Here is a 22,243-nt window from a genome sequence, read left to right as displayed (position 1 = left end):
TTTGAGGTGAGGGATAAAGAAGTGTAACTGTCACTGCTAAAGAAAAGATTCTATGTTTTTCTGAGTCAGACATAGGGGATCTGAGAGTCCCATCAGTACAAAGGTACAGTTTTGTGATACTATACTACGTAGAGTATGCATAATGCTCTAGGGTAATGTCTGCTGCATTTTAAACTGAATAAAACTGCATTTGCTTTGTTTATGTGAAGGTGGTGAGCTTTTTGCCTGGGGACAGAACCTACATGGGCAGCTCGGAGTTGGAAGGAAATTTCCCTCGACCACCACACCGCAGATTGTGGAGCACCTTGCAGGAATACCCTTGGCTCAGATTTCTGCCGGAGAAGCCCACAGCATGGCCTTATCCATGTCTGGCAACATTTATTCATGGGGAAAAAATGAATTTGGACAACTAGGCCTGGACCACACTGAGAGTATGGAGCACATTCTCAGATTCCTATTATCCACAAATATCCTTGTTAGATAAGGGATGAATTTAATGGATCTCCCTGTCAAAAATGGTTCACATCTTCATTTTCATTTGCACAGCTCTTCCTGACTACCTCTCTGTCTTTGGGGCAGAATAAGTCCAAGAGACATGCATAGTGTGGAAGTTGTTACTATAATTGAGTCAAGGCTGTTACTATAAATGTTTCAGGGCTGTGTGTGAGATGGAAAAGGGCATTGAATTAGGGATGAGAACTTGGATTCTGATTCCCGCTTTGTAGTTTACTAACTGCAAGCCTTGCCCAGTCACTAAACTTTTCTCTAGGCCTCCTTTTTTTTTCCTTTAAATGGAATTTCGCTCTTGTTGCCCGGGCTCGAGTGCTGCAGTGGCATAATCTTGGCTCACTGCAACCTCCGCCTCCCAGGTTCAAGCGATTATCCTGCCTCAGCCTACCCAGTAGCTGGGATTGCAGGTGCCTGCCACCATGCCCGGCTAATGTTTTGTATTTTAGTAGAGATGGGATTTTGTCATGTTGGGCAGGCTGGTCTTGAATTCCTGACCTTGTGATCCACCTGCCTCAGCCTCCAAAATTGTTGGGATTACAGATGTGAGCCACTCCACCCGACCCTCATTTTTTTTTTTTTTGTAAAGTGACATGTTTGAATGAAATGACCTTCAAAGCTTTTGCACTTAAAGTCTGTTAGTGTATTATTACAAAAGAATCTAAAATCCCATTTAAGAAATCATGTATCCTGATCTTATTCTATAAGGTATCAATTATGTCTGTATACACACAAAAGCACCCATGAAGAAACATGTAATTTCCATTACTGAACAAAGCTGATGGCAAAATTTCTCTTGAGCCCAAAAACTGATTTTTCAGGTGTAACAAATTCTGCTGCTTTCCCCAGCTGTGGTAATCTATGCATTACCCTGGATCACAGGTTAGATACTTGTTTCTCCCTGACACAGTGCAATGCTCATTACACAGACTAGCCCATAAGTCAGTGTTAGAAAAATATTCAAAGGAGAGGAGAGAATAACGGGGCCATTAAACTACTTTGGCTGAATCTCTGAGTGCTTTGACAGGAAAATAATCATAAAGGAAAAAAGAGGTGGTATGAGGTGGTGACACTGTAGCAGATAAATTGAAAGAAGAAAATAATTGCTGTGTTCGTTAAAAGTAATTCTAGATGGGGATTGGAAATATTTAGTGTGCTGCAGTTAAAGTGAAGCAAGTCAGGTGGAGTTGAGAACTACTTTGGGAAGTAGTTTGACCCTTTCACAGGGGGGTGCCCGTAAGTGTGACCATTTCGACCACTGCCCCACCTTCACCCTGAGATGTAGAACTTGGTCCTAAACATAGCGGTGTAGAGCCTTTCTTGTCAGAATGTCATGAGAACTGTTGTTGCTGGACTGAGAAGCAGCAGTCCAGGTAACTCCAGTGTGAAACTCAGCATTTCGTTTTGGTCACTTTAGCTGTTCTTTTCCTTACACAGGTAAAGATTCTCCTTCCCTTATTGAAGCACTAGACAATCAGAAAGTTGAATTTCTCGCCTGTGGTGGCTCTCACACTGCCCTGCTCACACAGGTGGGTGTACCCTTGTCTCTTTTTGGCTGTATTTTTAGAATACACCTGTTTTGTATGGGTAGTTAGTGTTTCCCAGGGAAGAAAGATTGTCACTTCCTACATGTAGCACTGTCCTTCTGATATTTAGGAGCATTTACTTTGACAGTACTTTTTATTATTCACTTTGCATCAGTGGATTCTACTTTTTTATTATATTTCTCTGGCATCTGATATGACATTCTCTTTCCTTAGGATGGGCTGCTGTTTACTTTTGGTGCTGGAAAACATGGGCAACTTGGTCACAATTCAACACAGAATGAGCTAAGACCCTGTTTGGTGGCTGAGCTTGCTGGGAATAGAGTGACTCAGATAGCATGTGGAAGGTAAGTTGTAAAGTGTCAATGAAATTGACAAAAATGAATGCAATAAACTAGATAGTAATTTAATAAAATTTCTATCAGTTTCTTTGAGCTATAAGAATCAAACATTTTCAAATCAGTGAAAATGCTTAATTTATATTATTGGAAATCTAATACGTCTTCTACTATACATGGTTGTTTTCTTTGAGGTTTGTTTGTTTGTTTGTTTGTTTGTTTTGTAATGAGCAAATACAATTTACTTTCTGTTGTCTCCTTAGCGAAATACCTTTGTAACTATTCAGGTACACTTTTGTCTTTAAGAAAAATAAGTCATTAATTGTTTATTTGCGAAAAATAAGCGCAAATCACAAAGGATTATTCATTAATGTAAGCATCCTGTCTGACAATGCGTTGCAGCCAACATACTTTTTAATTACCAGAGTACTTTCATTGTAGCCTGCCCTGATCACAGTAAAGTATAAGACAGAGTCAGTGGTGTTTTGAGTGAAATATTCCTAAGAAGTTTAATTTTCACAGCTGTTTTTTTAAAAAATAAAGGTAAAATGTCTTGCTCAAATTCCTTGGTTTATTTAAAGGTTTTTTTGTTTTGTTTTTTTTGTTTTTGTTTTTGTTTTTGAGATGGAGTCTTGCTCTGTCACCCAGGCTGGAATGCAGTGATGCAATCTCAGCTCACTGCAACCTCTGCCTCCCAGGCTCAAGTGATTCTCCCGCCTCAGCCTCTTGAGTAGCTGGGATTACAGGCGCACACTGTCACAACCAGCTAATTTTTATATTTTTAGTAGAGATGAGGTTTTACCATGTTGGCCAGGCTGGTCTTGAACTCGTGACCTCAGGTGGTCTGCCCACTGTGGCCTCCCAAAATGTAGGGATTACAGGGGTGAGCCACCACATCACTATTTAATTTTTTTGATCATCAGATATATGAGTCCACTTCTTTCCAGTGGGATGTTGGGAGTTGGTGGGGTTAAAAATATCTTCCCCCATATGTACTTATTTTTGGGCAGTTTTTTCCTCACTAAACATGGAGCAAAATTCAGACTGTATCTGAATATTGGATTCATTTTTTAGTTTACTGAAACCATTCTTATACAAAACTAGCCTACATACTTTCAGTCTGTAGGTATTTTTTACGATCTTGGAGTAAAATTACATAAATGGATAATATTAAGGTAGCCCAAATTATCAGAATACGAGTCTCTTCACCAAAGAAAGGTTCTCTTCAATATCGATACCTCATTCAGTATCTCTCAACCAGACCAGCCTTATCACCTCTTTGGATTCTTCATTACACACAATCCTTTGAGTAGCAAGTATTACAAGAGAAGGAGGTGAGTTGAAAACCTGTCTTAATGCACATCAGGGCAATACCCCTACTAACAGGACAATTCACTGGAAAGATGCATTAACTTACTGAAAGCTATTGTACTCACAGTCACATTTATTACAAGAAAAGGATACAAATTAGTACCAGTCAAAGGAAGAAACATAAGTTCAGGGCCTAAGACGGCTCCAAATGCTGAGCTTGTGGCTGTCATCTCCCCCTGGAGCAGGTGGATGGTGTTATCTCTTCTGGCCTGATAATGTGACAGGACACACAGAATTTGCCATCCAGTCAGAGAAATTCACCCAAGTGGAGATTTGGTTTTGTTTTTTGAGACAGGGCCTCACCCTGTTGCCCAGGCTGGACTGCAGTGGTGTGACCTTAGCTTACTGCAGCCTTGACCTCCCAGGCTCAAGCAGTCCTCCTGCCTCAGCTTCCTGAGTAGCTGGGACCACAGGTGCCACCATGACCAGCTAATTTTTAAATTTGTTGTAGAGATAGGGTCTCCTTACATTGGCCAGGCTGGTCTTAAACTTCTGGGCTCATAGTATCCTATTGCCTTGGCCTTCCAAAGTGCTGGGATTATAAGCATGAGTCATGACACCCAGCCTAAATTGAGGATTTTTATTGGGAGTTTATTGCTTAGGCATGGCTGGTTAAATCATTGCGTGGGTAGTTGAACTTAATCTCCAGCACTGCCCTCCTGTGGGTCTGCTTTACATCACAGGCCACGGGAGCTCTCTCCCAGGACCCTACTATGCATAAGAAAGACTCTCCTCTATCACTTGGGAAATTCTGTGGGTTTAGAGGTTACCTCCCAGGAAGTGGGCACTGGCCAGACACCTCTGAGCAAGGCCAGATTTCTTGCTACACACCAGTATAGTGGGAGATACCAACAAGCAAATCAATAGGAAAATCAGTGTGGTAAAGGTCTTTGAGAAATTAAGTGGAAGCTCAACTCTGTCTTCCAAGGAGAGATGGCTTTCAAGAGGTGATGACTTAAAGTGAGTTTTGAGAAATGAGCAGAGGGCAAGGGGAGGTGCTTTATCCCAACAAAGGGAACACCATTGCCAAAGTATGACATGGTCATGAATGGCCTTTGGGTTCCAAAGTCTTTTCAGGTACATGTTGATTTCTTGGTTTCTAGATAGTTTTCATCCTTTAAGAGATGTTTAGTTTCACTCTCATGGGTAACATAGTTTTGGCAATGTACTGTATTGCTAAACACTCTCATAGTGTGTAATTAAGAATTGACCATATGTGCTTTTATTTAATAGGTGGCACACACTTGCCTATGTTTCTGATATGGGAAAGGTCTTTTCCTTTGGTTCTGGAAAAGAAGGACAACTGGGAAATGGTGGAACACGTGACCAGCTGATACCGCTTCCCATGAAAGTATCATCAAATGAAGACCTCAGATTTGGTAAATTGTATAGGAATATAGGATTTGGCATAGTATCTTTTTAGAGAAAATGATTTTTCTAACTGGGTAATGTGGCAAAGGAAGCAGTATATGACTATGAAGGGAGTTTCTCTAAATACTTTTTTTTTTTTTTAACTGGTAAACAATTCAAGAATCAGTCTAATTTATCAAGACAAAATAATTATTCTATATTACTCCTTCAGATTAGGATTAATGTGAATTTAAATGATAACAAAGTAAAATAGACTATGGATTCAGAGGCATATGCAGCTCCCATTCCAGTTTGCAAGAGACTTACTAATTTGGTGATTGGTTGCCCTGGTTACATGATTGTAGGTTGACCCACAATCATGTAAAACTCTCCAAATGATGAGCAGTCGACATATACTTGGCACTGAACTGTGTTCAGCACGTACTTGTATTATTTCACCAATCCTTTTAACGATTCTGGGAGGAATATTCTGTCACTCTTGTTTTACCGGAGGATAAAGAGACTTGTAGAGAAAAGTGTTAGCCACTTACTCATGGCCGGTAAGTGGTTTGTCTGGAGTTCAACCCGTGCTCTATGTGATCTCAGAGTCTGAGCTCTGAAACACTTCACTACAGAAGCACCTTGGAGCATATCTGTTACTTGTTTCTGAAAGCTTAGTGGTGACCTCAAGTAACAAAATTTACTCATTTTTTGTGGGAAAACGAACAGTAAAGTTATTTCCTTAAGCAGCATGTATTATCTTTGATTCCTTATAATCAGTTACATGGGCTTAAAGTACTTATATTCTTTACAGCCAGCAGTCACTGGTTAAATCTTAAAAACATGGTTTTTAGTAATGGGAGTTGAATTAAACTGGTAGCATTTAGCAAATCAAATATTTGCATTATATATGTAAACATTTATATTAAACTGATGTTACATGTTCACCTTGTGAATTACCTATGTTTGCCAACTAGACTTTACTCCAAAATATATGTATTTCAGTTTCTTACTTGGTGGAAAATGTACTAAGCTTTGTCTATTAAGAAGATAAAATGACTATGTTTAAGGAGAATCTGGGCTGGGTGCAGTAGCTCACGCCTGTAATCCCAGCACTTTGGGAGGCCAACGCAGGTGGATCATGAGGTCAGGAGTTCAAGACCAGCCTGGCCAACATGGTGAAACCCCGTCTCTACTAAAAATACAAAAATTAGCCAGGTGAGGTGGCATGTGCCTGTTAATTTCAGCTACGTGGGAGGCTGAGGCAGGAGAATCACTTGGACCAGGGAGTCAGACAGAGCAAGACTTCATCTCAAAACAAAACAAAAAGAAGAATCTGAAGTTACTTAAATTGAATATGCATGTTTGTGCCAAATGTCTTTCTAAACTCTTACTTTTTGTGCATCTCTTTCAGAAAGCCATACCTCAGAAAAGGAGCTAATAATGATTGCTGGAGAGAATCAAAGCATTTTGCTATGGATAAAGAAAGAGGTAAAAATAGATCTCCAGGTGTTCTATAACTTGGTATTTTAAGCAAAACCAAGGGTTCTAGCATCCAGGCTTGGTGAATGCCAAAATCATCAGATTACTAGGCTGACTTTTTGGGGAATAGCTGGACATTATTGATCCTTTATTGTCTAAACTACATCAATATTTTCCCACACAAACCAGCAGATTTGTTCATGGTGAATGTCTAATCAGTGTGATTTCCGTAGACTCTACTTACCTTTTGGGGGCTACTTGCCAATGATATTTGGTCAGTATCTTTGCAAACCACAGAATGAGAGATTCTGAAAATGGCTTTGCAGGCCAGTACTAAGAAAAACCCAAGGTTCATGGGCCTGCAAATAAAAAGTCCATAACTTTCCTGCCCTACTTCACCAAGAGAAATTGATTTCCTCCCCTTTCTGCACACAACTCTTTCAGGATCTTCCCTTCCATTCAAGACTGTCTGATGTTCAGTTTAATTTGATTGTATTTATATAAAGTGCTGAGTGTTGAGGCCCTCAGAGAAATTTACTTACAGTCTAAGCCCCCTTGGACAAGAAAGTGGCAACCGGCAAATGATTGATTACTTTTTGGTTGAGTATCACTTTATGATTGTCCTAGGACTATACTACCCATGTTTAAAAGTCAGTTTTACCCTCTAGAGTATACCTAAAAGTTGGGTACCTATCCCTGATGTGTCTAAATTATTTACTTTCCTGTTTGTTTACAGAATTCTTATGTTAATCTGAGGAGGACAATTTTGACACTGAATGAAGGGACTGTAAAGAGATGGATTGCTGATGTGGAGACTAAACGGTGGCAGAGCACCAAAAGGTACACCCCATGGTCTGATTGTCTGCTTATAAATCACTCTCAAGTATCATTTCTCAAACTAGTTCTGCACAGCAGTATGAGATTTTGTAGTCAGGGTTTTGCAGAGAAACAAACCAAAAGGATATGTGTGTATTTCTATCTCTATCTCTATCATGTCTGTCTATCCATCTATCTATTGAGGGAAGAGAGAGAGGACAGAGAGAGAGAGAGATTATTTTAAGGCATTGACTCATGAGATTATAGGGGCTGGCAAGTCCAAAATCTGTAGGGCAAGCTAGCAGGCTGGAGACTTGGGGAAGAGTTGATGTTGTAGCTCAAGTCTGAAGGCAGTTTAAAAGCAGAATTCCCTCTTCCTTGGGCAACTTCAGCCTTTTCTCTTAAGACCTTCAACTGGAGGAGGCCCACCCACATTATAGAAGGTACTTTCTTTTTATTCACTTGTTCAAGTGCTTTACTCAGTTTACTGTTTTAAATGTTAATCTCATTTAAAAATTTACCTTCACAGAAACATGTGGAATAATGTTTGACCAAATACCTTAGTACCATAGCCTAGCCAAGTAGATGTATAAAACTAACCATCACAACTAGCATGTAAGCTCCATGAAGACAGCTTTCTTTACTGTAAGGCATCTCCAGGCCTCCGTTCATGTATATTGTGACTCTCTGACCAGAAAATACAGTCTATAGTGTTTCCCACTTCCATTTGATCCTGGAGCCATTAGTTCGTGTACCTCCTATTCTTTGCTGAATAATTTCTATCATTCTTCTGTAAACCATAGCACTCCTACAGCCTGTAAAGATTATACCTATTCTTTTTTTTTTTTTTTGAGATGGAGTCTTATTCTGTTGCCCAGGCTGGAGTGCAATGATGCTTTCTTAGCTCACTGCAACCTCTTCCTCCTGGGTTCAAGCAATTCTCCTGCCTCAGCCTCCTGAGTAGCTGGGATTACAAGCACCCACCACCATGCCCAGCTACTTTTTGTATTTTTAATAGAGACGGGGTTTCACCATGTTGGTCAGACTGGTTTCGAACTCCTGACCTTGTGATCTGCCCACCTTGGCCTCCCAAAGTGCTGGGATTACAGACATGAGCCACCATGCCGGGTGATGATAGCTATTCTTACAAACAGTGTCTTTTAGAGATATTTTTAGATATGGCTTTCTAATTCTGGAAAATAGTTGTACAAAATAGTTGCATCATAATTTTCAGGGCATAAATAATTAAGAATATTTGCACAACTAATTCTAAGATTAAACTGAGCATACTCCTTCCCTCGTTTAATTTCTGATAATTTATTTTGTTTCTACTTCAGTGGAATAGAGATAAATAGGGCTTGCATAGTTGGTGGGGTGGAATTGTTTTATTTGTCCAAGAAAGTACTGACCATAAATCAAACCTTTCCTCTTTATCTGAGGCATCTCTGAGTATGTATAAAGTTTTTTTATTTTCCATGCTTGCTGCTGAAATTTTGAGATTTACCAAACAAAATGGACTTTTAGATGCCAGGATGATATGCTTACAGATAGGAGACGAATGGAGAGATTGAAAGGATAATTATAAGATGTTGTATTTATCATGTCTCATGCTATAAAGAGTCTGTATGTCTGTATATCATGTGATTTGGTTTAACCAGTGTCTTATTACTAATATAGGGAAATCCAAGAGATATTTTCATCTCCTGCTTGTCTATCTGGAAGTTTTTTGAGGAAAAGGTAATTTTAATAAATTAAAATTCTGTTAAGAGTACCGTAAAAGAGGATGAAAAGTGATTGGAGGGTAAAATAATTAGCTGTGTGTTCATCTCTTTTTAAAAATTGTTTTTTAACAAAGCAAGTATATGCTTGCTGTAGAAAATGTCAAAAGTATACACAGTAAAAAGAAAGTTGAAATCTTCATAATCCGTCACTTAAGAGTAATAGCTAGCACTTATGTTTATGTATATATTTTTTCATGCAAATGTATTCTTTTACAAAAATTGAGATCCTACTAGTTTTTTGTTTTTGTTTTTTTGAGACAGGGTCTTGTCCTGTTGTTGTCCATGCTGGAGTGCAGTGGTGTGATCTTTGCTCGTTGCAACCTCCATCTCCCAGGCTTAAGCAGTTGTCCCACCTCAGCCTCCTGAGTAGCGGGACTTCAGACACATGACACTACACCCAGCTAATTTTTGTATTTTTTGTAGAGCTGGAGTTTTACCATGTTGCTGTAGAAAATGTCAAAAGTACACACAATTTCAAGGCCAGGCTGGTCTTGAACTCCTAAGGTCAGGCAATCTACCAGCCTCAGCCTCCCCAGGTTCTGGGATTTCAGGTGTAAGCCACCATGCCCAGCTGGGTCATATTGTTTATACATTGTTTTCTACTTAATGTTTGCCCATTTTGCATTTTGTTCTATCTTTTTTGGTAATTTTTTTTTTTTAGACAAGTTCTCACTCTGTCACCCAGGCTGGAGTTACAGTATCATGATTCACTGCAGCCTCAAACTCTTGGGCTCAAGCAGTGCTCCCACCTTACCCTTCCACATAGCTGGAACTACAGCCACTTGTCACCACCTCCTGCTAATTTTTTTAACTTTTGTAGAGACAGCAGCTTTGCTGTGTTGCCCAGGCTGGTCTTGAACTCCTTGGCCTCAAGCAATCATCCCACCTCACCCTCCCAAAGTGTTGAGATTATAGGTGTGAGCAACCGTACCCAGCCAGTAACATAATTTTAATGGCTGCATGACATTCCATTAGGAGGTCTTCCATGAGAAGATAATTAAACATTTCATTAGTAACTTTATATTGAAGTACTAAGAAATTATTGCTCAGAAGCCCCCTCTTTTGGTCCCTACTTTTCAGTCCATGTAACTGGAAGAAATTGATGTATTTTTTCAGAAATGGGAAAAACCTTTATCTTTTTTCTGTCGTTCATTCCTTCCTTTTCCTTTCCTTTCCTTTCTTTTTTTTCTCTCCCTTCCTACCTCCCTGCCTTCCCTCCCCCCTTCCTTCCCCATTCCCTCCCTTCCTTCCTCCCTCCCTCCCTTCCTTTCTCCTTCCCTTCCTTCCTTCCTCCCTGCGTTTCTTCCTCCCTCCCTCCCTCCCTTTCTCTCTTTCTTTTCCCTTCCCTTCGCCCTCCCCTCCCCATCCCTCTCCCCTCTCCTTTCCTCAGGGTCTTGCTCTGTCACCCAGGCTAGAGTACAGTGGCATGTTCACAACTCACTGCAGTCTTGACCTTCCAGGCTCAAGTGATCCTCCTGTCTCAGCCTCCCTCTGTGGCTATTTTTTTAAACTGGGAAATATTTCTTTTTTTAATCTATTACAGATAGCATCTGAGTTAAAGTCTTATAGTAGTATAGTTTATGCAGCCTTGATTTTTTTTTTTTTTTGGTATTTTAGAAAAAATCACGTCTACTACATTTTAAATTGCATTTGTATTTAGACAATTTATTATAGTTATTATTATACACTTGAGAAAAAAGGTAATTTTATTGAAGTAAAGCAAGCTCTAGAAGCAGCTTTACATATAGGGAGATAATCTAACAAAATACTAAATTTGTCTTCTGCAGAAGAACTACAGAAATGATGCCTGTTTATTTGGACTTAAGTAAAGCAAGGAACATCTTCAAGGAGTTAACCCAAAAGGACTGGATTACTAATACGGTATCTTCAGATTGTTATGTGGAGAAAGAATGTATACCAGAGTATTTCTTACAAGAACTCAAAATTTCAGAGGAAATGTTTTGTGTTAAGGGATTCTCCAAGACCTTGTAGCATATTCAGATTAAGTTAAACTCAGATAACATTTAGGTGTTCGCCCTTTTAGGGTGAAATAGTTGGCATAGTAGTCACACGGGTTACAAATATTCTAAATAATGTGTCTGTACACAAACACATACACATACATGCATACACATTCCTAGAGGAAATTTTTTCAACTCAGGGCTTTAGGAAGATGATTAAGGATTTGTTGCGATTGGCACACTAGAATAAGAACATTTTATGTGCAACCCTTTTAAGTGTAAATGTAGAAATGAGAACATTTTTTTCTGATATGAATATCCCTGTTACTAGGAACTGCCTAGATTCTTTCTCTGTTTTTTCCATTCCACTTTTCTATAGGTTCTAGAATGTTCTTGTTCTTTATGAGATGATTGTTTCCCATTTCAGCACTGTTACTACTGTCTATAGGTTTTCTTCTTGCAGGTGCTCCAAACATGCTTCCTTTATTAAGTTTGCCTTTCTTAATGTAGTCTTCATTATTTTCCTATTATACTGGTTGATATAGGGATACTACTTTCTGTTCTTCTCTCCATCTTTTTCTCTCTGGGTCTCACTGTAGTTTTTTTCTCTCTCCCTTCCTTCCTCCCTCTAGCCACCCCCCCATTTTTTTTAGTCTGTCTCTGTATTTGTAGCTCTCTTCTTTTTCGCTTTCAATCTTTGATCTCTCACCCTTCCTTCTTTCAGCTCCCATGCTTGCTCTGTCTGCCACAACAAGCATTCTCTATTTCAGCTGCAGGTTTTCTCATACACTCCTTTCTTTCAAGGGAAGATGGAAAATTCAGTTCTCTTAACTTTGGCAGAACCACAGCCCCACTGGGGGTCTGAGGTGGAATGGTCCCCTAATTCTGTACCTTCATTGGGACTCTGCAGCACTTATTGCTACCTGTATCAACAACCCAGGAACTACGCTGTGGACTGTTTCATCAACATTCGTTAGTGGTCATTTTCTTTGGTTTTTTAAAATCCTCCTATTGGGAGAATTTTAAACTTTCTTTCTGTAAGATTCTGAGTCATTGCTACTGAATACAACCATGGAAAGATTACCAAAACTAGAAGCCCTTTTGTGCATCTGTGAAGGGAAGGGATTGCGTCAGTTCATTATTAAGGGCTCTGCGTGTTTACTGATTATACCTTGATTGTGCTAGAAAAAAAGACACATGGTATGTGAATGAAATGATCATAGGGCATCCTTGACCTCCATTGTTTCAGAATAAGGTAATTAGAACAGAAGACCTGTAATGTTTCTTTCTATCTTGAGGTTCTATGATATGGACTCTCGGACCTTTGGCATGTTTATTCAGCCAACATTTGAATACGTGATATGTGCTGGACACTGTATTGATGACTCTTCATGAAAAATGAAAGAGACATGTCCCCTGTCCTTTAGAAGCTCATGGCATAGTCAGGGAGACAGATACATACATGCATACATTAGTGCAAAGACCTGGTGTGCTTTACAGTTTGCTGTCTTCACTAGTGCCTAGCTCAGAACGTAGCATGTGTATAATATTTTTGGATGAATTGAGTCATTATTAGGACAGTGAATGATTAGCTCTATTTACTGAAAACAAGTTGCCCAGAGGAATTTGGATCTTACCAGGTGCTCACACAAGGGAGGGCATTCCAGGCAGCTAGAAAAGTGTATGTCAAAGCACAGTATGTAAAACAATAGGACTGGCTTGAGGTTACCACAGTAATTCTAAAGGTTTAGAGTAGATGAGGAGGCTTATTGTGCCTGATGATGAGTAAGGAGGTAGAAAACATGTGTACTAATAAGATGTTGAAATAGAGTTATTAGGTATATGTAACTCCAAAGGCTGAAGCTCATTGTAGGAGAATCCAATATAATATTTTAATATAAAAATAGATAATTATAAGAATTTGTACATTTAGAGATATCATTTAGCCACTATCTCATAATATAGTGATTAAGAATTTGGGCTTTGGAGTCAGAAAGATGTAGAGAAAGTCCCACTTAGCTGTGTAACCTTGAGCAAATTACTTAATTTCTCTGAATCACATATTTCTCATCTGTAAAATGGGATTAATATAATCTATGTTGTGGAGAAACGATAAGGGTTAAATGACCTAATTAATATGTGTGCATAATTTAGCATAATAATTGACAAGTAATAAGTACTCCATAAATACTAGCTTATCTTCATAGTGAGATTTTAGACAAATGATTACTGTGATCTAAGCACACATAACAATTCAGAATTCCATTCCAATTTTTCCTAAACAGTTACATTCTGAATTGGGGAAACCAGAAGGAGATTGGAGGGGCTAGAAATTAGAGTTTGTGGTAGAGACGGTTGCTCTTATGGAAGATAATGAGAATCATGTTAAATTTTATTCTTGAAATTGTTGGATTTGTCTTTTTTTTTTTTTTTTTTGCTTCTTGGAGTTCTGATGCATTCTTACTCTTTAAAAAGAAACCCAAAGTGTGATAGTGTAAACCAGAGGGTAGAAAATGGTACTTATTATTGAGAAGGCCCTTTATTAGTTCTGAATCCATTGTTCATCCAGTGTAACTCTTGCACACGTGATTTTTCTCTTGATCTCCTTCATTCACCCCAGCAATTGATGGAAGGAATACCTGTATATCCTAAATACCACCAATATTTGGGAGGCTAGGTTAGAAAAGTTGTAAACAGGGGTTTTAGAAAAACTAAATGATTATTCTCATTTAGTAGTAGAATGAAATTCCAGTCTCTACACTTGTTTTAGTACCCTAAGTTGCACCCTGTTTCTGCTGAATTTTGAATGGCTTTTCCCTGTTCCTTTCTGACCACAGATAACCACATGCCTCAAAGATAATCTGCTCAAAAGACTTCCATTTCATTCTCCATACCAAGAAGCTTTAGAAGTTTTCTTCCTTCTCCCAGAATGTCCTGTGATGCATAATTCTAACAACTGGGAGAGCATTGTGGTTGCATTTGCAAAGGCTGTTTGTAAAATGAGTGACCAGTCTTCACTGGTTCTGGGTAAGATTGATGATTTGAAGATACTTTACCTCTCTTCTCAATGAAAAGACATGCCTAGTAAAGTTATGGCAAAACTTAGATAATTATAAATATATTCATTTTTTTAGTTCTTATTGTTAGATACTGTAAAGATACTGTAACTAATTACCATGATCATCTAAAATAGATTATTGTAGTACCTTTTTAGATTCCTTGGAAAGGAGACACACATGGCTTGTTCATGATTTCCTTAGTCCCCAACTTTTCACTGTTAGGAATTTCACAGAGAAGTTGAAAGAATAGTACAGTATACCATGTGCAATAAGAAATTGAAAGAATAGTACAGTATACCACATGCCCAGCCGGATTCCATGTTCTTAGATGAATGGTAAAATATTATGAGTGAAATCTGATGTCTTCAACTTATTTTCAAATAGTTCAGCTAAAATACAATATAATCTGTACATAAACAGAAAGCACAAATGGCAACATAGTTATTTTTGCTGACTCTAAGGTAAAGGGCATGTGGGTATTCAGTACCAAAAGCACACTTGTAATAAACTTTTCAGTGAAAAAATACAATTGCTATTGCAAGTTTAGATTCAACATCCTGGCTACTTGAGCACAGGGGTTTAAGATTACAGTGAGCTATGACTGCACCACTGCACCCCAGCCTGGTGACAAAGCAACTCTGTCTCAAAAAAAAAAAAGATAGGAAGAATCCGGGTCAGTCGTCTTCTGTCCACTGTCACACATCCAGATAGTCTGTTTCCTCCTATCCCTATATTTCCAGTGCACTGCAAGTTAGTTCTAGCGGCATGGAAAGAGTTTAATGGGATTTTTAACATGCGTAACATATTCAGCTCAAGGAAGTCAATTCTTTATGTTTTATTAAATTTGGGTAACATTGTAAGTGATGAAAAGCTACTTTAAAATGATTTTTGTTTTTTTAAAATCCTGAAATATGTTTTCTAAGAGTTAAAAATCTCAGACTGGGAGCACAAAAAGAAAGTTGTGCAATCACAAACAATTTTTAATTTTTTATACATATACTGTTTCATCTGGGCAAAGAATGTGATTTATTTTGTTCATACTTTTTCACAAATGAATTACGTCAAGTTTGTAGTTCTGTTAGCTGTAAAGGAACTTTTTCAGGATGTTAAATCATTAGTAGTATTTTTTAATAGAAAAAGGGCCTCACTCTGTTACCTAGCTGGAGTGCAGTGGTACAGTTGTAGCCACTGTAATCTTGAACTCCTGGGCTCAAGCGACCAGGAAGTTAAATTATAAACTTGTAATAGTAATTGTATTTATTCAGTGAAAAGTTTATCACAATTGTGCTTTTGTAATTGTAATATACGCTAAAGTATTTTGTGTGTTTCAAAACATATTGCCTACTTTTTACCTTCAAGAATCTAAGTGAAATTACATGATAATTAAATTTACCTTCTTTGTAAAGGACAAATATGCAGAAATAGATAATACAATAGTGGTTACTAGTGGGTGGGGGTAGAAAGGAAATGGGGAGATGTAGGTCAGATGTAGGGCAGAGGTTGTAGTGAGCCGAGATCATGCCACTGCCCTCCAGCCTAGGCAACAGGGCAAGATGCAGATGTACACAAAGAAGCAGATGTGTAGGATCAACAAGTTTAGAGATCTAATAGACAGGACAAGATGAGGACTATAGTTAATAACACATTATATTAGGGATTTTTTGTTGTTATTAAATAAGTAGATTTTAGCTGTTCTTGTTACAAAAATAATTATATTTTTTTGAGACAGGGTCTTACTTACTCCAGGTTGGAGTGCACTGGCACAATCCCCGCTCACTGCAGCCTCCACCTCCCAGTCTCAAGTGATTCTCCCACCTTAGCCCCCCAATAGACATGTGCCACCATGCCCGGCTAATTTTTTGTACTTTTAGTAGAGACTGAGTTTCTCCATGTTGACCAGGCAGACCCCAAACTCCTGAGCTCAGGCAATCCACCAGCCTCAGCCTCCTAAAGTGCTGGGATTACAGGTGTGAGCCACTATGCCTGGCCTACAAAAAAAAATTTAATTTGCTTCATTATAGTAACAATTTTACTATTTATATGTATCCCGTTACATTTTGTAGACCTCAAATATACACAATAGGCCGGGCGCAGTGGCTTGTGCCTGTAATCCCAGCACTTTGGGAAGCTGAGGTCAGGAGTTTAAGATCAGCCTGGCCAACATAGTGAAACGCTGTCTCTACTAAAAATACAAAAGTTAGCCAGGCATGGTGGTGGGTTCCTGTAATTCCAGCCACTTGGGAGGCTGAGGCAGGAGGATCGCTTGAACCTGGGAGGCAGAGGTTGTAGTGAGCCGAGATCATGCCACTGCCCTCCAGCCTAGGCAACAGGGCAAGACTCCATCTCAAAAACAAAAAAAAAAAAAACAGTAAAACTCATTTTTTAAAAAATTTACTTTCTTTGCATTCCTCAGAAGAGTATTGGGCAACTCTGCAAGAATCCACTTTCAGCAAACTGGTCCAGATGTTTAAAACAGCCATCATATGTCAGTTGGATTACTGGAATGAGAATGCTGAGGAAAATGGTAATGTTCAAGCTCTCCTAGAAATGTTGAAGAAGCTGCACAGGGTAAGAGTTCCTTTAGAAACCTCCATGACTTTAGCAATAAAAATTACCTTGCTTTCAACTGGCTTGGATCTTAAGCAGACTCATATGAGACATACAAAGTTTCTGTTGCTATTTTTTTTAAATGTTTTTTGTGAATTACATCATACGTATGAAAGAATGATATATATAATACCTATGTAGAATTCAAAGAAATATAATAAAATAAAGATTAGTGTCCTTACCACCCATGTTAAAACATTTCCAGCACTTTAGAAATGCCTGTGTACCCCTCATGGATTACAACCCCTCCATCTCCCAGAGGTAGCTGTGATCCTGGATTTTGGGATAATCATTCCCTTGCTCTTACTATTTTATAACTATGTATATGTATCTCTAGAAATTATGTTGTTTAATTTTGCTTTTTCAAAATTTAGGTGAATGGAATACATGCTTCTTATACTCAACATTGTTTTATAGATTGATTCAGATTAATGCTTATGGCTGTATTTCATTCGTTTTCACTCTGCATTATAGTTCATTGTATGAATATACCATACTTTGCTTATCCATTCCAATATTGATGGATATATATATATATATATATATGCTGTTTGCAATTTGTGTGTGTGTGTGTGTGTGTGTGTGTGTGTGTGTGTGTGTGTGTGTATGTGTGTGTTTGTGTTTTGTTGGGGGTTCCTCTATGAGAAAACATGCCGCCATAAACATTTTTGCACATATCTCTCAGTCTTTATGTGTCGAGTTGGTTCTGGTTTTCACACCTAATTCTAGAATTGATGTTACAGATATGTGTGTGTTGTTCTTTACTGGTAGTAATAAACTTCAAAAGCAGTCGGATCAATTTAAATTTTCTCCAGGAGATGATAGGAATTCCTGTTGCTCCATGTCTGACTTTAAGATTTTGAAAATATTTTTGATATGAAGTGATACCAAATTATGGTTTTAATTGTATTTTGCTGGTTCAAAAGCACTAGAGCATATATTCATGTTTATAATTGCAATATTTTTTTCTCTTCTGTGGAATGCCTATCCTTCACTTTTGTTTATTTAAATGTTCATTTAAATGATGTTTCACTTTTTCTTACTGATTATAGAATTCTTTTATTTTGGATACTATTTCTTTGTCAATGATATGTGTTGCAAATATTGTATCCCAGTCTTTTGCTTTATGGTGTCTTTTGAGAAACTCACATTCTTAATTTTATTGTAGATAAATTTGTCAATCCATTTATTTATAACTTTTACTCCTTGTATCTTGTTTTAAACTTCTTTTCTCCTATAAAGGGTTTTGTTTTGTTTTGTTTGAAACAGGCTCTCCCTCCCTCTGTCATCCAGGCTGGAGTGCAGTGGCACAATCTCGGCTCACTGCAACCTCTGCCTGCTGGGCTCCAGCAATCCTCTCACCTCAGCCTCCAGAGTAGCTTGGACTATGTGTGCAAGCCACCACACCTGGCTAATTTTTATATTTTTTGTAGAGATGGGGTTTCACCATGTTGCCCAGGCTGGTCTCAAACTCCTGAGCTCAAATGATATACCCACCTCAGCCTCTCAAAGTCCTGGTATTACAGGTATGAGCCACTGTGCCTGGCCAATATTTGACTTTTTCTTACTGCTTATAGGAAATATTTTTATTTTGAATTTTACTTCTTTGTCAGTGATATGTGTTGCAAATATTGTATCTCAGTTATAGCTTGTCTTTTGCTTTATGGTGTTTTTTGGCAAACACACAGTCTTAATTTTAATATAGATAAGTTTGTCCATTTCTTTATATAATTTTACTCCTTGTGTCTTGTTTTAAACTTTTTTCTCCCTTAAATGTTGTAAATTATTACCCTAAATCATGGGTCAGCAGCTTTTTTCTGGAAAGGACCAAATAGTAAATATTTTAGGCTTTATTAGGCACGTGGTTTCTGTCACAATTGCAGTTATTTGGCTCTTCAGGAGTAGCATAAAAGCAGCCACAGGCAAAACAAAAATGAATGGGCATGGCTATCTTCCAGTAAGACTCTAAAAATAGCAGAAGGCTGGATTAGGTCTCCAAAGCTGCCCTAGATAGTCTTCTAAGAGGACAATAGGCAAGGCCAGAGGAAGAATACACATGGAGGCCTGTATACCATATGTCTAATATTTAAAAGGCTAAAAACCTAACAAACTGTTAAAATAAAATATACTGTCCTCCTCCTTTGACTAGTAAACCTTCATAATGACAGGGGAGGACGTGGTGGCATAAATGCAGCTCTCTGCTCTTCTTTTTCTGCCTTGGTTTTGTCCCACACCACAAGGGATGTCACATGCTCGTATGTGGACCCCTCAGCCCATATGTCTGAGTTTCATCCCGCCTCCCACCACAGACCCTCATTAGCCAACCCTGAGGTCCACTCTCCAGAGACCAAGCAGGGGAAGAGGCCTATGCCAGAAGCAGGCTTGTAACCATTTGAACATGGAATCCCAGGTCTTGAGTATATGCAGCCCAGTCTGGAAGGGGGTGTGTGGGCTGAAAATAGACAGGTCCTCCCGGCCTTGCAGACCCCTTATTCTGGGAGAAGAGGCTTGGCTGGAGGAGAGCCACTGTAAGAACCATGGTCCTGGGGCAGAGGACACTCTTATCGAAGTCTAAAGGAAGTATTGACTTTAGCTTTTCACTTCACAATTTAGTGTTTGATACAATTGGAATTACTGTAAATTTATTTTTATTATTTTTAATATGAAAAAGTTACCCTAGCAGCACTTATTGAAATGCTACCTTTTCTCCATTGATAGGCAGTGCAAACTGGTGTGAATCAAGTTTCCATGTGTGGGATTCAGTTTTGGGCTCTCTGCTGTATCATGGGTCCTTTTGAATGGCTGTACATTGATCATATCTAGTAAGAGAAGTACCCCAGCCTTGTTTTTGAAGTGCATCTTGAATATTTTTGACATACAAATTTTGCTAAAAATTTACCACGTATATTTCTAAATTGCCTTGTCAAGTTATACATAAACACACGCACACACACACAAAGTCTTATTGGGAATTTGATTGGAGTTATATTGAATATATATTTAACTGTTTATATTTCTGTCTTTTATTATATTGACATCTTTACTGTTGTGAATCTTCATAGCATCTGTTTCTCCATTTATTAGTTGTTTTAACATTTGTCAGACTATTATAGTGTCTTAAAAACTATGTTATCCTGTTATTGGTGTATAGGAATGCATTGATTTTTGAATATTGATTTTTTTTTGCGATAGAGTTGCCCTCTGTTGCCCAGGCTGGAGTGCAGTGGTGTGAGCTCTGCTCACTGCAACCTCTACCTCCCGGGTTCAAGCAATTCTCCTGCCTCAGCCTTCCAAGTAGCTGGGGTTACAGGTGCACACCACCACGCCTGACTAATTTTTGTATTTTTAATAGAAACAGGGTTTCTCCATGTTGACCAGGCTGGTCTCAAACTCCTGGCCTCAAGTGATCTGCCTGCCTCTGCCTCCCAAAGTGCTGGGATTACAGACATGAGCCACTGCACTTGGCCTGAATATTGATTCTTATATTCAGCAAACTTGCCAAATCCTCATGTTGTATCTAGCATTTACCTATAGATTCTTTTGAATTTTTGATAATGTTTTCTCTTTCCAGTCCATATACATTTTATTACTTTTTTTTTTAATCTTGCTCTAGCTAGGGCTTCTAATGTGATGTTAAATAGAAGTGGGGTAACAGTGGGTACTTGTTTGTGATTTTAAAAGAAATTTTTTTTCAGGGAGTATTCTTAGTTTCCAAAGGAAATGCTTTTAGTATCATTTACTTGCAGGGGGTTTTTGTTGTTGGTTTTTTCATTGGGAGTCTCACCCTGTGCCCATGCTGGAGTGCAGTGGTGCAATCATGGCTCCCTGCAGCTTTGAACTCCTGGTCTCAAGTGATTCTCCTACCTCAGCCTCCTGAGTAGCTGGGACTACAGACGTGCCCCACCATGCCCAGCTAATTTTTTCATTTTTGGAGAGACAGGGCCTAACTATGTTGTCCAGGCTGGTCTTGAGCTCCTGGCCTCAAGTGATTCTCCTGCCTTGGCCTCGGTCTCCCGAAGTGCGAGGATTACTCAGGTGAACTACCACACTGGCCCTATAGGCTTTTTTTTTTTTTTTTTTTTTTTTACAGAGTCTCACCCTGTTGCTTAGACTGGAGTACAGTGGCATGATCTTGGCTTACTGCAGCTTCTGCCTCCTGGGTTCAAGCTGTCATTGTGCCTCAGCTTCCTGAGTAGCTAGGAATATAGGCATGCGCCACCCTGCCTGGCAAATATCTGTGTTTTTAGTAGAGATGAGGTTTCACCCTGTTGCCCAGGCTGGTCTCCAGCTCCTGACCTCTAGTGATTTTCCCTCCTTGGTCTCCCAAAGTGCTGGGATTATAGGTATGAGCCACTGCACGTGGCCTTCTATTAGGTTTTTGAAAATAATCTTTGTAGGTTAAGGATATTACCTCCTTTTAGAAGTTGTTCCACATTTTAAATCTAAATGATCCACCTGCCTCAGCCTCCCAAAGTGCTAGGATTACAGTTGTGAGTCACCATGCCTGGCCTGCCTTTTAAGTTTTTATTTCAAATATTAATGTTTTTCATTTTTACATGCTCTGATTTGTTCTTTAAATTAGTTCCTTATTCAATTATTTATAATTTCTTCATTCTTTTCACCCTTTCCTTTTATTTATCTGAATATATATGCCTTCTAACTCAGGTATCTGGAGTCTTTACAGGTCAATTTCTGCTGAATCTTCCTCCTGGTGTCTTTATTATCACATATTTTGTGATTTGTGTATGTGTGAGAGCTGTCTATTTTCCATGGAATTTATATTTTGGAATTTTCTGAGGGCTGGGTTTCTTCATGGAGAATTTTCTTCTGCCAGGCTCTTGGAGATGCCACCTAGTTTGGTAGTACTTTAAATTTTTTGCTTGAAGCTTTTTAGATCTTTAGGTGGTATGAATTTGGTGGCAAAGTTGAAGGAGAGCTCTTTTGTAATTACAGATTCTGTGGGGGATAATTTTTCCCCAGCTCAGCACCATTTGAACTTGGAACAGTTTGCCTTACGGTCTTGGGATCAAGGTGGAGGTGATCAATATAGTGGTGGAGGAAAGAGCTTGTTTCTTTCTAGTTCATCCTCACCTGAAGGTTTAACCCTTTTGGATCTCAGACTTATGGGGATAACTTCAGGTGAGGATAAACTAGAAATAAATAAGCTTTCCCTAATTTGAACAATCTGGGATTTGTCTCCTTTCCCCAAAGCCCCAGCCATTGAAAATTGAAGTTCACATTCACCAGGTAGGGCAGATACTCTCAAGACAAATGCCACTTTCACTTAGTTATCGACCTGATGATTCCATATCTACCTAAAAATCAGTAATGCCTTCAAAAATATTTGTTACAGCTGTTCCTACATTTCTAGGTCTTTTCAGTGGATCAGGGTACCTAATATATCATAGTGCTGAAGAAAAAAATCTG

General features: G+C 38.7%; 1 protein-coding gene across 2 annotated transcripts in view; it reads left to right on the top strand.

Moving 5' to 3' along the window:
* The window catches only part of HERC5 (HECT and RLD domain containing E3 ubiquitin protein ligase 5), a 56,450-nt gene that overhangs the window by 4,849 nt on the left and 29,358 nt on the right, over positions 1-22,243 (top strand). For both annotated transcript variants that reach the window (XM_032239641.1, XM_032239642.1), the window contains exons 4-13: positions 210-431; positions 1,945-2,036; positions 2,268-2,398; positions 4,994-5,139; positions 6,525-6,601; positions 7,329-7,432; positions 9,086-9,145; positions 10,977-11,070; positions 13,988-14,177; positions 16,623-16,777. In XM_032239641.1, the coding sequence (XP_032095532.1) occupies positions 210-431; positions 1,945-2,036; positions 2,268-2,398; positions 4,994-5,139; positions 6,525-6,601; positions 7,329-7,432; positions 9,086-9,145; positions 10,977-11,070; positions 13,988-14,177; positions 16,623-16,777 (1,271 nt within the window). The remainder of the gene's footprint in view (positions 1-209; positions 432-1,944; positions 2,037-2,267; positions 2,399-4,993; positions 5,140-6,524; positions 6,602-7,328; positions 7,433-9,085; positions 9,146-10,976; positions 11,071-13,987; positions 14,178-16,622; positions 16,778-22,243) is intronic.

The sequence above is a fragment of the Sapajus apella genome, unplaced genomic scaffold (genome assembly GCF_009761245.1).
Source record: "Sapajus apella isolate SASKATOON/1434 unplaced genomic scaffold, GSC_monkey_1.0 scaffold45, whole genome shotgun sequence".
Lineage (NCBI taxonomy): Eukaryota > Metazoa > Chordata > Mammalia > Primates > Cebidae > Sapajus > Sapajus apella.
Note: the sequence above shows the minus strand (reverse complement) of the source record. Positions and strands in the feature narration are given on the sequence as shown.